The 13,679-nt window shown below is 39.8% G+C and overlaps 1 protein-coding gene across 2 annotated transcripts in view; it reads left to right on the top strand.

Annotated features, from left to right (window-relative positions):
- CP (ceruloplasmin) overlaps positions 1 to 13,679 on the top strand; it is a 65,297-nt gene that overhangs the window by 38,868 nt on the left and 12,750 nt on the right. For both annotated transcript variants that reach the window (XM_013991587.3, NM_001267694.2), the window contains 7 exon segments: positions 522 to 729; positions 2,883 to 3,022; positions 4,165 to 4,293; positions 6,817 to 6,923; positions 8,922 to 9,138; positions 9,567 to 9,706; positions 10,773 to 10,935. In XM_013991587.3, the coding sequence (XP_013847041.1) occupies positions 522 to 729; positions 2,883 to 3,022; positions 4,165 to 4,293; positions 6,817 to 6,923; positions 8,922 to 9,138; positions 9,567 to 9,706; positions 10,773 to 10,935 (1,104 nt within the window).

Here is a 13,679-nt window from a genome sequence, read left to right as displayed (position 1 = left end):
ATAGTTGACACATCAGACTAGAAAGGCGTTGACTTCTGCATCTAAATTTCTTGTCAAGTCTCGGTAGCCTAGATGTAGTATTGGCTTATTAGTTGTTGGCAATCAGTTATCCTATACTAGAACTATAACCATGCAAATTCAGACACCTACAGAACTGGTTTTGAATGAATAAAACACACTAAAACAAAAAATAATTTTAACCAAAACATGAAAATATGCCAACCTAACTGAGGCTTGATTTGGTTCATTATATGCCACTAAAATGCAAGACAGGTCCAGTGTCACCTTTCCCTGTATTAGACAAATATAACAGTGAACAAAAGAGATCAAGTGTCTCCTTTCATGGAGCGGAAATTCTAATGCAGGAAGACAGACAACAAGCAGGTATATTACATGTGTATATTAAATAGTTATAAGTACTATGAAGAAAAATAGGGCAGGGGAAGGGGCTGCTGGCCACCGTGGGAAGGTGGATAAAAATACTCTGGGGAGGTGACACGTCTTCTTATTTCTCATTCCAGGGACTTTTGATGTTGAGTGCCTCACAACTGATCACTACACAGGAGGCATGAAACAAAAATACACTGTAAACCAGTGCAAGCAGCTAAATGAGAATTCATACCTCTACCTGGGAGAAAGGACCTACTACATCGCAGCAGTGGAGGTGGAATGGGATTATTCCCCAAGTAGGGAATGGGAAAAGGAGCTGCATCATTCACAAGAACGAAAGTAATTCTCCACACTCTGACTCCCAACTTTTTTTTTTAGCTTTCCTTTTCAGAGAAGCAAGAATTAGGCTACAATAAAAACCAATGAACAGGAATTCCTGTTGCAGCTGGGGGTAAGGAACCCAACTAGAATCCATGAGGATGTGGGTTCAATCCCTGGCCTCGCTCTGTGTGTTAAGTGTCCGGCATTGCTGTGGCTGTAGTGTAGGACAACAGCTGTAGCTCCAAGTCAGTTCGTAGCCTGGGAACTTCCCTATGTTGCACATGTGGTCCCAAAAAGCAAAACCAAACAAACAAACAAAACACAACAAAACAAAACCCAATGAACAGTTGCATTAAACAATAACAACAAAAATAACAAAAGTCTTCCTAGGGACCTTCTTCATTCATTTCTGTTTCTCTTAATTTTCTCACAGGAAAATTTTCATTGATCTCATTTGATTCTAGTCACTCATCTTACTTTCTTTTCTATTAGACGGTCTTCTCATACTCGTGTCCCCTGTCATGGGCTTTCAAACTTAAACCAAAATTAATTGCTACATTTAGAACTAAACTAATTTTCTTTACCAACTGTTTGTGCTTATCTTTCCTCCAAAGATTTCATTATTAGCCTGGTAATAAATTATTTCACATTCTTACAACTATTTATTATGTATGGAAGAAAACACTTTAAATTCTTGAGGTCACTAGAGCAGATAGTGATCTCTGTTCCAAGAGTTTACAGGAAAACATGGTTTGAAACAAACCAATAACATATATACTATGGAATATGAAAGTGCGTTCGGTGTGAATAAATGTAAGTCAAGGATGGTGATTTGGGCTCCAGAAACAATACATTTAGAGCAGCATCACCTGGCACTTCAAGGCAGCTCTTTTGTACTTTGCCAAGCACTCCCCTCTACCATCTCATGTCATGCGTTAACCCTTCATGGATATGATTTGAGAGATCAGGGTAGGTGTGTGTTCAGATTACCAGATAACATGACTGGAAATCTGTAGCTGAGCCATGGTTAGCTGGTCAGGTTGACTGAGATGGTAAGTATGATTTGCGGTGTAAGGGAGTAGGTTATTTCAGTGAAAGGTGTAGAATTGTCAAAAGTGCCATTAGGGAGTTCCTGTTGTGGCTCAGTGGTTAACAAATCCGTATAGGAACCATGAGGTTGCGGTTCGATCCCTGGCCTTGCTCAGCGGGTTAAGGATCTGGCATTGCCATGAGCTGTGGTGTGGGTCGCAGACACGGCTGGAATCCCGAGTTGCTGTGGCTCTGGTGTAGGCTGGCAGCTACAGCTCCAATTAGATCCCTGGCCTGGGAACCTCCATATGCCGCAAGAGCAGCCCAAGAAATGGCAAAAAAAAAAAAGTGCCATTAGGAGTTGATGAAAGCATTAGGTAAAGGGAATGGCTGGATAAAGGGCCATTTCAATTCCTATAGACCACAAATACTACAGGACCCAGAGAATGCTTCATTGATGAAATCTAGACCCATGACATTTTAGAGTCATAAGGAAACAGAGATGATCTCATCCCATACTTCACTGCAGGGGTGAATAAAGTGAGACTCTGACTGACACTGACTAGCTGGAGGTCATTTTAGCTGGTGAGAGAGTCAGGGTCAAGACTCAATGTCTCCAATCCTAGCTAGGTATGGAGTTCCACCATACCTGTCTGTTGTTTTGGGTTTTTTTTTTTATATTTTTTATTGAAGTACAGTTGACTGACAGTGTTGTGTTAATTTCTGCTGTACAGAAAACTGATTCAGTTATACACATATATACATTCTTTTTAATAGTCTTTTCCACTATGGTTTATCCCAGGCTATAGGTCCCTGTGCAGTAAGTAGGACCTTGTTGTTTATCCATTCTATATATAATAGTTGCATCTGCTAATCCCAAATTCCCAGTCTATCTCTCTCCTACCCCCACCCTTCCCCCTTGGCAACCACAAATCTGTCCTCTGCATTTGTGAGTCTTTCTGTTTTATAGATTCTTTCTGGCTAGAATAAGAGAGTGATATTACAAACTAGCGTAATTAAATTAAAATTATATTGTTATTCAAAATTTCAAACTCAACTTCCACTTTCCTTAAGACAAATACTAACCTTAATTGTGTGTGTGTGTGTGTGTGTGTGTGTGTGTGTGTGTGTGTGTGTGTAAGTGTTTCAAATGCATTTTTAGACAAGGGAGAATTTTACATAGGCTCGAAGTACAAGAAAGTTGTTTATCGGCAATTCACTGACAGCACGTTCCAAGTTCCAGTGCAGAGAAAAGCTAAAGAAGAACACCTGGGAATTCTAGGTACTGTCACAGTTCCAATTCATCAGGGGTGGGTTAGTGATGTAGTGCTATGTGCAGTGAGAGTCAGTCCATGTCTGTGTGTCTAATTTTCTTGGTTCATATATTAAGATTATTCAAATAAAAATAAAAAACAATAATGACTCAATAAAATGAGAAGCCTATATTTCTAAAAATATGGCATAATAAAATATTACTAATTTCCATTAGAAACAATGTATTATACCCCATATACTAATGAAGTCGTATATATTTGGTGTTTAGCAAATTGATGCCTGTAGTTTTGACGAAATGGCTAGAAATTACTTTCTACTGAAATTCTTAACTGAATTCTCCCTGTTATCTCACTCCTTCAGAAAAAAGTCATAGCTATTTACTTTTAAAATTAAGATGCAAATGATTAACTCCAAGAAATGTACATATAAATAAGGAAATAAGGAAAAAGAAAAAGTATTATGGTGCACAAGGCTGGGGAAAAGTTGCCTTCAGATTTTCAGAATCACTTTAAGAACACCAGAATTGTGAATTTCCTTGAAAGTCATCAAGTGCAGGGGAAGCCTCTCTGAAGCCCACTGTGTTTCTACACTGACAGAATTCCCTTGGGCTTGCGGATCCTCGGTCCCTGGAGTAAGACACTCAAGGGAGAGCAGAGTGGCATTGGTGCTGGGTCCCAGAAATTCTCTCAGGCAGGAGACAAGCTAAGACTGGCTCAGGAGTAGGAATGGGAGGGATCGTCCTACCTGACCTTTCAAATGCAGAACAGTCCTTAATTCAAAGGGAGATCTGGAAGTCCAGATGTTGAGAAATGCCTCCTGGCCAGGGTAGGGTCATAGCTGACACACTATGATTAACCACTACCCTGCAGGGAACTTTTAGGACAAAACCTCCCTCCACTAAGACTTGATGAAAGATGCACCCGTGGTCTCTGTCTTTAGAGACAGCCATAACTAGTGTTTTTATCTGAATCTTCTGGGACCAGGTTTAAATCCAAGACACTACAGTGGAGGCAGGGGCGGGGGAGGTGGTGGGGGGAGACAAAATATCCTTAAAGATAAAAAAAGTTATGTATTCTTTTCTTTTATTACTGAGTTAGAGCTTCCAATCTGATAGGTATATAAACCAGTCTTCCTTTCCACTCTTGCCAGGTCCACAACTTCATGCCGATGTTGGAGACAAAGTAAATATTGTCTTTAAAAATACAGCCACAAGGCCCTACTCAATACATGCCCATGGAGTGAAAACGGAGAGTCCAACAGTTATCCCAACAGTACCAGGTATTTATGGTAGGAGGAGGGGTGCATTTTAATAGACTTTACAGCCTTTCTGCACACAACTGTTATCTAAATGAGTGCATCATGAGGGAGTGAAGAAGGAGGTGGTTAAGAGGGCATGCAGGGAGGTGGGTCTGTGTACATGTATGCCTACATGCATATAACAACAACAAAAAAAATCCATAGAACTATAAGGAAAAAAAAAACAACTGGTGGTACTAGAGACCTACATATACTCAAGGTTAAGTAGCGGAGATGGCCTCCCCCAAAACTGATAGTTCTAGAGACCTATATATACTCAAAACAATAAATAAATATAATCTCAAGTTGCCCAAAGTGCTGTGAGAAAAGAAGAAGGCAGATGAGACAGTGTAAGTGACAAAAATACTATTGTGGGGGGAGGGCAGTCAGGAAGGCTTCTTTGAGGAGGTGCCACCAGTGAAGACACCTAAATGATAAGAAGTAATGAGCCACAGGAAGCTGTAGAGGGAAGGTATTCTAGGTCCTGAATGGATGTGGACTTGGTGGGTCTGAGGAATGGCATGGAGGCCAGAGCAGAGCAGAGCAGAGCGAACAGGGTCAGAAGGTGATATGAGATCCAGGGAAGGCAGGGAGGCAGTGGGAGGGAGGGGGAACCTCAAGACGCCATGGTTACCACTTCATAGTTCATCCTAAAATCCCATGTGAGGGTTTGAGCTGGAGAGTAATGAGCTAATGAACCTCTTTTTTTTTTTTTTTTGTCTTTTTAGGGCTGCACCCGAGGCACATGGAAGTTCCCAGGCTAGGAGTCAAATTGGAGCTGTAAGCCACCAGCCTACACCACGGCAATGCCAGATCCAAGCCACACCTTTGACCTACACCACAGCTCATGGTAATACCAGATCCTTAACCCATTGAGCAACTCCATGGATCAAACTAGTCAGGTTCCTTACCACTGAGCCACAATGGCAACTCCCCCATGAACATTTTTTAAAGGATGATTCTGGCTGGTGTGTGAATAAGTGACCATGGGGGACAAGGGCAGACATCTAGTGTCAATTAGGGTTCTACTGCAATAATCTGGGTAAAAAATTAGTAAAACTTACACCAGGTAGGAAGCAGCTGAAGGAGCTGTGGTGTTCTGGTTCTGTTTTAAAGGTGGTGCTAAAAGGACTTGCTGAATGTTTGGTCATTAGGGAATGTTAGGGAAGGAGGAGTCAAAGACAAGCCCAAGGCCACTGATGGCAAAGAAGTTTGGAGCAGATAGAAAAAAGAAGGAAAGGCTATTTTTGGCTTATGAGAATAAGACTATCGAAGAGACAGTACATTCATGTGATGGTTTATGCTTTCTCAGTGAAATGTTCCGCTTACAAAAATGGTAAGGACATAGGGGCAGGTAGGATGGAGGACTTGAGGAAAAAAGGAAAACATCTACCATATCCTCATGTCCTCCTTGATTCCCTAGTAAAGGTTTGTCAGACTCCGGCTAATTAAAGTCTAACATTTTGAATGTTGAGATCTGCATAAATGGAATGGACAGTGAGTGAACATGGCTGAAAGTCAAGGTCTTGTGAGCAGTTGTATAGGAAACCCTGAGGATACTGGCAGCAAAGATCAGGCTGGAGAGGAACCCAGAGCAAATGGAAGAAAGTAAAGACCTTGGCAAGAGAGACGGATGGAGAAACTGGCCATTTTCCAAGTGTGAAGGTCCAGGGTGTGGTTGTGTCCTGTATGTAACAGAGTTGTCACAGAACAGTGTGTGGTATGACAGAATGGGAGGGACAACAGAGGTCACTGTGACAGGTCAGTGATCCATGAGGTCAAGAGGTCTAATGACAGCTCCCTGCCTGGAACTATGAAATCACTGAGGATAATGGTGAAAAAGGAGAAAAAGCAGGCCATGTGAAGCCGAAGGGATTACACAGGATGGTCTAGATACAGACACAGAGAAGAGAAGTGAAGAAGGGACTAGCACTGGGGGAACATCACTTGGGAGGTGGAAGAAAAAAAGGGTTTTAGAGAAATAGATTTCAGGCTAAGAAAAGAATGGTTGCAAAGTTTATACAAATTGTGATATTGGAATTGCCACCTCCTGGCTTTGTGGTGTGGCATGTATGTCATCGCTAGTTAATTCAGAACTGACAAGAAAATATAAAAGTGTGTCATACAGTTGGTTTTAAAACTAAATTCTTGAAGTTACTGCTGTGACACAGCAAGCTAAGGATCTGGTGTTGTCTCTGCATCGCTTAACCCCAGCCCAGCACAGTGGGTTAAGGATCCAGCATTGCCACAGCTATGACATAGGCTGCATCTGCAGCTCAGATTCCATCTCTGGCCCAGGGAACTTCCATATGCTGTGGGTGTGGCCAAAGGAAAAAAACCCAAATTCTTGAAAACAACTTTGAGGACTGCTGCAATTTGAAAATAATTACTTTGCCATTTCCAGTTTCTGGGTTATTGGTTATCAAGGCTTCAATAATAATTTGATATATATATATATAATACATACCAAATATAACCAGATATGTTAAAACTTGATTAACTTAGGTGAAACACGCACTTACGTATGGAAAATCCCGGAAAGATCTGGAGCTGGAATAGATGATTCTCCTTGTATTCCATGGGTTTACTATTCAACTGTGGATCAAGTTAAGGTAAACTTTAAATCATATGTGTTTTGTGCATATTCCCCAGATGGACACACAATTAAAGGAAGATGTCATTAGAATTTTCCTGTGGTCCAACTCTATGACTCTAAAATCACAGGAAAGTAAGCTACTCTGTAATTCACTTTGGTTTCTTTTTTGTTTTTGGTTTAAGGATACAGTATCAATGTATTAACTCTATGACTACTGATTATGGGTACCACAGAATTAAATATTAACATGGTATTTTATTTCCCTTTTGATATGAAAATACATTCAACTCAAAGAACTGAAGTACATGATTTCAGAGTCCATTACATGATAATAAAAATGGTGATCCCAGCAATCAACCACAGCACAGCTAAACCTATTTGATTAAATCTTCAGAGCCCAAAGGCCCTCAACAACTATAAATCAGAACATGTATCTAGACTTTTATAGAGTTAAACCTCTAGTCCAAATCTCTCTCTTGAGTTCCAGACATGTCTGTATATATACACCTGCCTACTAAACATCTCTACCAGCATGTCCCACAGGGATGGGAACTCAGCAACTCTACAATGGAAACTGAGATCTTTCCCCACCTCATCCTGTATTCCCAGTTATAATAAATAGCACAAATACTAAACCTACTCATTTGTGCAAGCTACAGTCCTGAATATAAAGTATCTACTTCTTACCTCTGGCTTACCCAGACAATTCACCCCTACATAGAGCTCAGTCCATTCCGCCTAGCGCCACAGATCAGGTGCTAGTAATTTGCCTCAACTACTGCAATGACTTCATAGTCTCCAGTATCTTTCCCATACAAGCCTTCCTTCATTCCACCTCTAGGATCACTGGTCCAATATACAAATATGCTGCCACTCCACATTCAGTTTTTCAAGGGCTACTTATGACCTATAGCACAACATCTAAAATTCCAGAACATAATCTAGCTCAGGAGTTCCTGTTGCAACCCAGGGGTAATGAACCCAACTAGTATCCATGAGGATGTGGGTTTGATCCTTGGCATTGCTCAGTGGGTTAAGGATCCAGTGTCGCCATCTGTGGTGTAGACTGCAGACATGGCTCAGATCACAAGTTGCTGTGGCTATGACATAGGCAGCTGTTGTAACTCTGATTCAAGCCCTAGCCTCAGAACTTCCATATACTGCAGGTTCGGCCCTAAAAAGGAAAAAAGAAAATTCAGCTCAAAGGCCTATCGAGACCTAATCTGCCGGAGTTCCCAATGTGGCTTAGCAGTAATGAACCCGACTAGTATCCATGAGGATTCAGGTTTGATCCTTGGCTTTGCTCAGTGGGTTAAGGATCTGGCATTGCCGTGAGCTGTGCAAGTCGAACATGTGGCTCAGATCTGGTATTGTGTGGCTATGGCATAGGCCAGCCGCTGCAGCTCCAATTTGACCCTTAGCCTGGGTACTTCCATATGCCACAGGTGTGGCCTAAAAAAAAAAATAATAATAATAATAAAACCTAATCTGCCATTACTGATGTCCAGCCAAACCAAACTTTTTGTAGATTTAAGTCCATTGTGGTCTTCCCTGTGTTCATTAGCATTTTATGTACCCCTATCACAGCAATCAGTCCATTTCTTCTATTCCTTGAGATTTTCCCCTGCTACATTGAGTTACTGGAGGGGAAGCCTTGCTTTGATTCATCTTTGGATTTTTAGTGACTGGTACAGTGTTTGGCTTATGGGATAAGCAAACCAACACTGTTCATTTGGGGTTCTTCTCAGTTGTTGTTTATTAGCTGCTGAACCAATATTTGGCTTCTGCACATATTTCTGTTACTTCAGCATCACTTTCACAACCCACCTACTTCTCATCATTGCTCCAATTTAACTACTCCAATGGAAAGTTATGACTTGACAGAACCATGTTGGGCAGTCTACTACCTAAATCTTTCCCTCCAAGATTCCTGAGATAACAGGCAATAAGATCCCAGTTCTCTGAAATCTTAACGTATACCACAAGAATGACTTAAGTTTTTTCTTGTTTTCAGGATCTCTATAGCGGATTAATTGGGCCACTGATTGTTTGTCGGAAACCCTACTTGAAAGTATTCAATCCCATAAAGAACCTGGAATTTTCCCTTCTGTTTCTTGTTTTTGATGAGAATGAATCTTGGTACTTAGATGACAACATCAAAACATACTCTGATCACCCTGAAAAAGTAGACAAAGCCAATGATGAATTTATAGAAAGCAATAAAATGCATGGTATGATACATTCTTCTAAAACCTATTTTTTCCCCTTTCTGCTTTCAGATATAATTTCTTGGGGCGACTACTCATTTGTTTCATTTTATAATAAACCACTTCTGCCACACTTTGCATGTGAGGTAGAATTCTGTTCAAAGCAAAAAGGGGAGTATATTTAAAACTATTAGCTTCTCTTCTAATTCCCTTTTTAGTCTAGTTCACTTTTAAACTCAAAACTAGGAATAAGCCTTTTAGTGATAAGTGACTATAAGCAGAAAAACTGTGATATTATTGACTTTAAAGTACCCATTTCCTCTATCTGTAGTGAAAAAGTTCTAGTATCTCAAAAAGATCCCACTTATTAACCAGATAATCCTATTTTCTGTGAAATAGCCATTGATTTAAAATATTTTGGAAGGTAATCAAAACTCACATGTTGTCCCCAGCTATTAATGGAAGAATGTTTGGGAACTTGCAAGGCCTCACGATGCATGTGGGAGATGAAGTCAACTGGTATCTGATGGGAATGGGCAATGAAATAGACTTGCACACAGTACATTTCCACGGCCATAGCTTCCAATACCAGGTAAGGCCACTCATGGTCGTTATTTCTGCTCTACTTGAAAATGTTTTAATACAAATGAAGAAGATATTTCCTCAGAGAGACTTACGATAAGTTTAAGGCTTTAAGAGACAACTCAATTATTTTCAAAGAGTGTGGCATACAATAATTTCAAGTGCCATTATCAAACCTTTGTTACATGTTGGGCTTTCCTTTGGATTTAGTTTTTACTGGCTTTTCTTGGGGTTCTGCTCACACATTCCTGGGCAAGGCCTTTGAATGGAACTGCCAGCACAGAGGGTAGGAATGTTTACATGATGATGGATCAGATAGTAGAGATAAGACTTTATTATAACCTCTGCCTGTTCTAAGTTTGGATCTTAAATGGCCTGAAGTGAACAAGATCAGGTGTCAAGCAACTGATTGGTCCCTAGATCTCAATCCTACTTTGACTTCTCACCTAGTGCTGATTTCAGCAGGAATCAATAGCTGTTTTGAAAATGCTTTTTTCTTACCTTTGGAGTTAATGTAGAAAATTCAGAAGCTTCCACAAAGCACACTGCAGAAAAGGCCATTTTATTATTTGTATTTTGGTTTATTTCTTAGCAGACTTTCAATTCCATCCCTGCAGAAATACCCTCCAAGCACTCTGTCAAGACTACCTGAACTATCCCTGGTTTGGGCTTCTCTATTGGCCTCCATTTTTGCTCCCTTCATTACTTACCAGCCTTAAAGTTTCGCAGACAAACTAATCTAGGATAGGTTCAGAAACAGTGAGATTGAAATGGAGGCACAGCTAAATTCTCTTGTGTAACTCAAGTACTCTGATAAAAAGGCAAACAAAGCCAGGTGCTCCTGTTGGATGACTTCACCTTCATCACATCTTTCCTTCCTACCCACTTAATGGCCCATAGTGCCAAGGGTTTAGCAGGAATACAAGGATTGAGTATTAAACATAGAAATGTGCAGGGTCTCTCTCTTTTTTTTTTAAAGATTTATCCATGTCTCTGAGCTGGCCAGTGAAACATTACTTGAATGAACTCTCACATATGATAAACATTATATAATATTTGTCATTTTTCTAATTAAGCACAGGGGCATTTATACTTCTGATGTATTTGACATTTTCCCTGGGACATACCAAACCTTAGAAATGTTTCCAAAAACATCTGGAACCTGGTTACTCCACTGCCATGTGACTGACCATATTCATGCTGGAATGGAAACTACCTACACCGTTCTACCAAATGAAGGTGAATATCTAGTTAGTAATTCTGGAAGGCATATGTCATGAATATTAAGATGCACTTCTTTGCCTAAATACTTCCCTCAGTATGAAGCATGTGTGAATTTGCTGCCTTGATTTCTTCCTTTTCTACCTCCAAACAGGAATTCATTTATTTATTTATTTACTGTTAAATGGTGTGGGGTGCTGCTTATCTTCTGATAGCTGGTACTAATAACGGCACCAGTAGTCTCTAACACAAACTAACGCCAATTTGATGCAGTGTAATTAACATTCCTTGAAGCAATATATATGAGAGTAGTGGTGACTTAACAAAAGACACATTTAAAATTTAACTTCTTTCTTAATAGAAAACATTAACTTTTTTCTAGGTAGTACCTGGTACAGGAGAAAGGGGTCTCCAAAACCCTCCAATAACCAATATAATTTCAAATAGTCAATTAAGCAGAACAGTGTCTTTCTGTGCTTCTGAGGGGAAGGGAGATATTATTATTGTTCATCAAAGACTGTCTTAGTCCATTTAGGTTGCTTTAACCAAATACCACATTGGGTAGCTTATAAGCAACAGAAATTTATTGTTACAGTTCTGGAGACTATTAATCTGAAATCAGAGCATTTGGGTGATGGCCCTTTCCTGGTTTCAGACTTATTACATAGCCTCACGTGGGGAAAGGGACAAGCTAGCTCTCTGGGGCCTCTGTTATACAGACACCGATACCATTCATGAGGGCTCCACCCTCATGACCTAATCACTTCCCAAAGGCCCCACCACCTAATCCTTGCACCATGGGCAATAGCTTTTCAACATATGAATTTGGGGGGCATACAAACATTTAGACCATAGCAAAGATCCAGGAAAAATACAGATCTAAATTCTCTGCTCTGCTCACCCCAGCAAGAATTCTCCTGCCGATGTCCGCACATGCACACAATAAAAACACAATGAATGGAAAATGAATGGTCCTTTTACGGATAAACACTAAAGAAATATGTTGTATAAAGAGTAAACTTCCTGCTCAGTGGCTTCAGGCTTTAGTGTTCCCTGGGTCTTCTGAGTTTAGAATTGTTGGAATTGGCAACAGCAAATCCAACAGGGGGAAATGAGGTAGAGAAACAACTCCTTGTGTTTCCTCTTTGAGCTGGCATAAAAGGAAACATATAAATAGATGAAAATAAAGAAGCAAATATATTTCAAAAACTAAAAATCACTGAAAGATTACTGTTACAAATGAAAAGTTTTAATTCCCGCTCCTGGGTCTTACACAAAGACCTCATAGTTTGCAAAACTACTGCCATTAAAACCCTTTATTACGAAGAGTGGTACTGAGAGCACCAGAACCCCAAAGACTCAGACAGACAGATAACCCACTGGGTTTAATGCCAGTATCTGAACAAGGTGAAGAGTCAAAGAAGAGAAAAAAACACTTTAAGTAGAATTTAAAGAATGTTAGCACAGATACAAGCCACACAAAAGAATGGTCCTGCTCAGAGAAACAACCAAGAGTAAGGGAACACAGAGTAAGGCATTTGGGACATTCACGTGTGCAAATAAAATGCCTCACATTCAGAGGATGCTACTATAGGCTAAGCCAACACAAAAGAGACAATGAGAAGTTTCCTCTTACATAAGCCTGGAAGGAGAAGAGGGAGATGACTGCTTGCTTGGTTAAGAAAGGGGAGACTATTTTAAAATCCATACTAAAAACTGAAGAACAAATAGCAAATGTGAAGAGAAAACACACGGTGGAAAAAAAGACTAAAGAGAAATCTGGCTTTCACGAAGAGAAAAGGTATTATGTGGGATTGAAAGAAGCAGTAATGAACAAAAAAGAGTTTGAACTATTCACAGAAAAATGGGAGCCACATTTATCTGTGTGAATTATCTTTAAATGAAAGTTTGATAAAGCTTTAGCCAAGTCTACCTTAATTCTAAATCTTAGGAAAAGTTTTCCCTACCATGACACAGACAAGGGAGAAAATCAAGTTATGGTGAAATCTTTCAATATTATTCACCAGGGGACAATTTCTTCCACAAAGAAAAATAAAATCATTAGAAGAGACTTGTGGATATCCTACCATACCTAATGGAATGCCTCACTTCCCCTACCAGAGGAAGCATAACAAAAACCTCCTCTGACAAATATAAACATACACTTTTTAGACTGACACTTCCATGAGAGTGAGATAGCTCCCAAAAGGGAGCCACCTGTAGGAGGAAAGCTTGCTTAGCAGCTTTAAGTTCTTTATAGTCAAGGAGTGTATATTCTTTATTTCCAGTAGGTTTCCAAATCCAATCTAATACTCTGTTTGGTAAATATCTAACCACACATTAACTCAATGCAAAGGAATTTTTTAAAAACATTTTTGGACACAATGTCAGACTTACAGAAAAGTTGTAGGAGCAGTACAAAAAGAATTTGTTTACCCTTTACCCAGATTCTCCAAATGTTATGTTGCACAGCACCATTTGCTTTCTCTTCCTTCTCCTATCTCCCCATCTCTGTATACGCACCCTGACTAAAGAGCTTATAAATACATACTCCTATTTCCTAACAAAAAGAATATTCTTGTACATAATAAACACAGTACACCTATCAAAATCAGGAAATTTAAAAAAACATTTCAATGTTATAGACTGTTTTCATTTTACCAATTACTCTGTGTTCTTCATGGAAAAAGAAAATCCAGTTCATACACTGAGTTTGGCTGACATGTCTTCTCAGTCTCCTTAGTCTGGGGCAGTTCCTTGGT

Source organism: Sus scrofa, chromosome 13 (assembly GCF_054392235.1).
Source record: "Sus scrofa isolate SSC_HxYL_T2T_F1_AM1 chromosome 13, Sscrofa_HxYL_maternal_Yorkshire_Landrace_v2.0, whole genome shotgun sequence".
In the NCBI taxonomy this organism is placed as follows: domain Eukaryota; kingdom Metazoa; phylum Chordata; class Mammalia; order Artiodactyla; family Suidae; genus Sus; species Sus scrofa.
The sequence above is the reverse complement of the archived record's forward strand: the minus strand, read 5'-3'. Positions and strand labels throughout refer to the sequence as shown.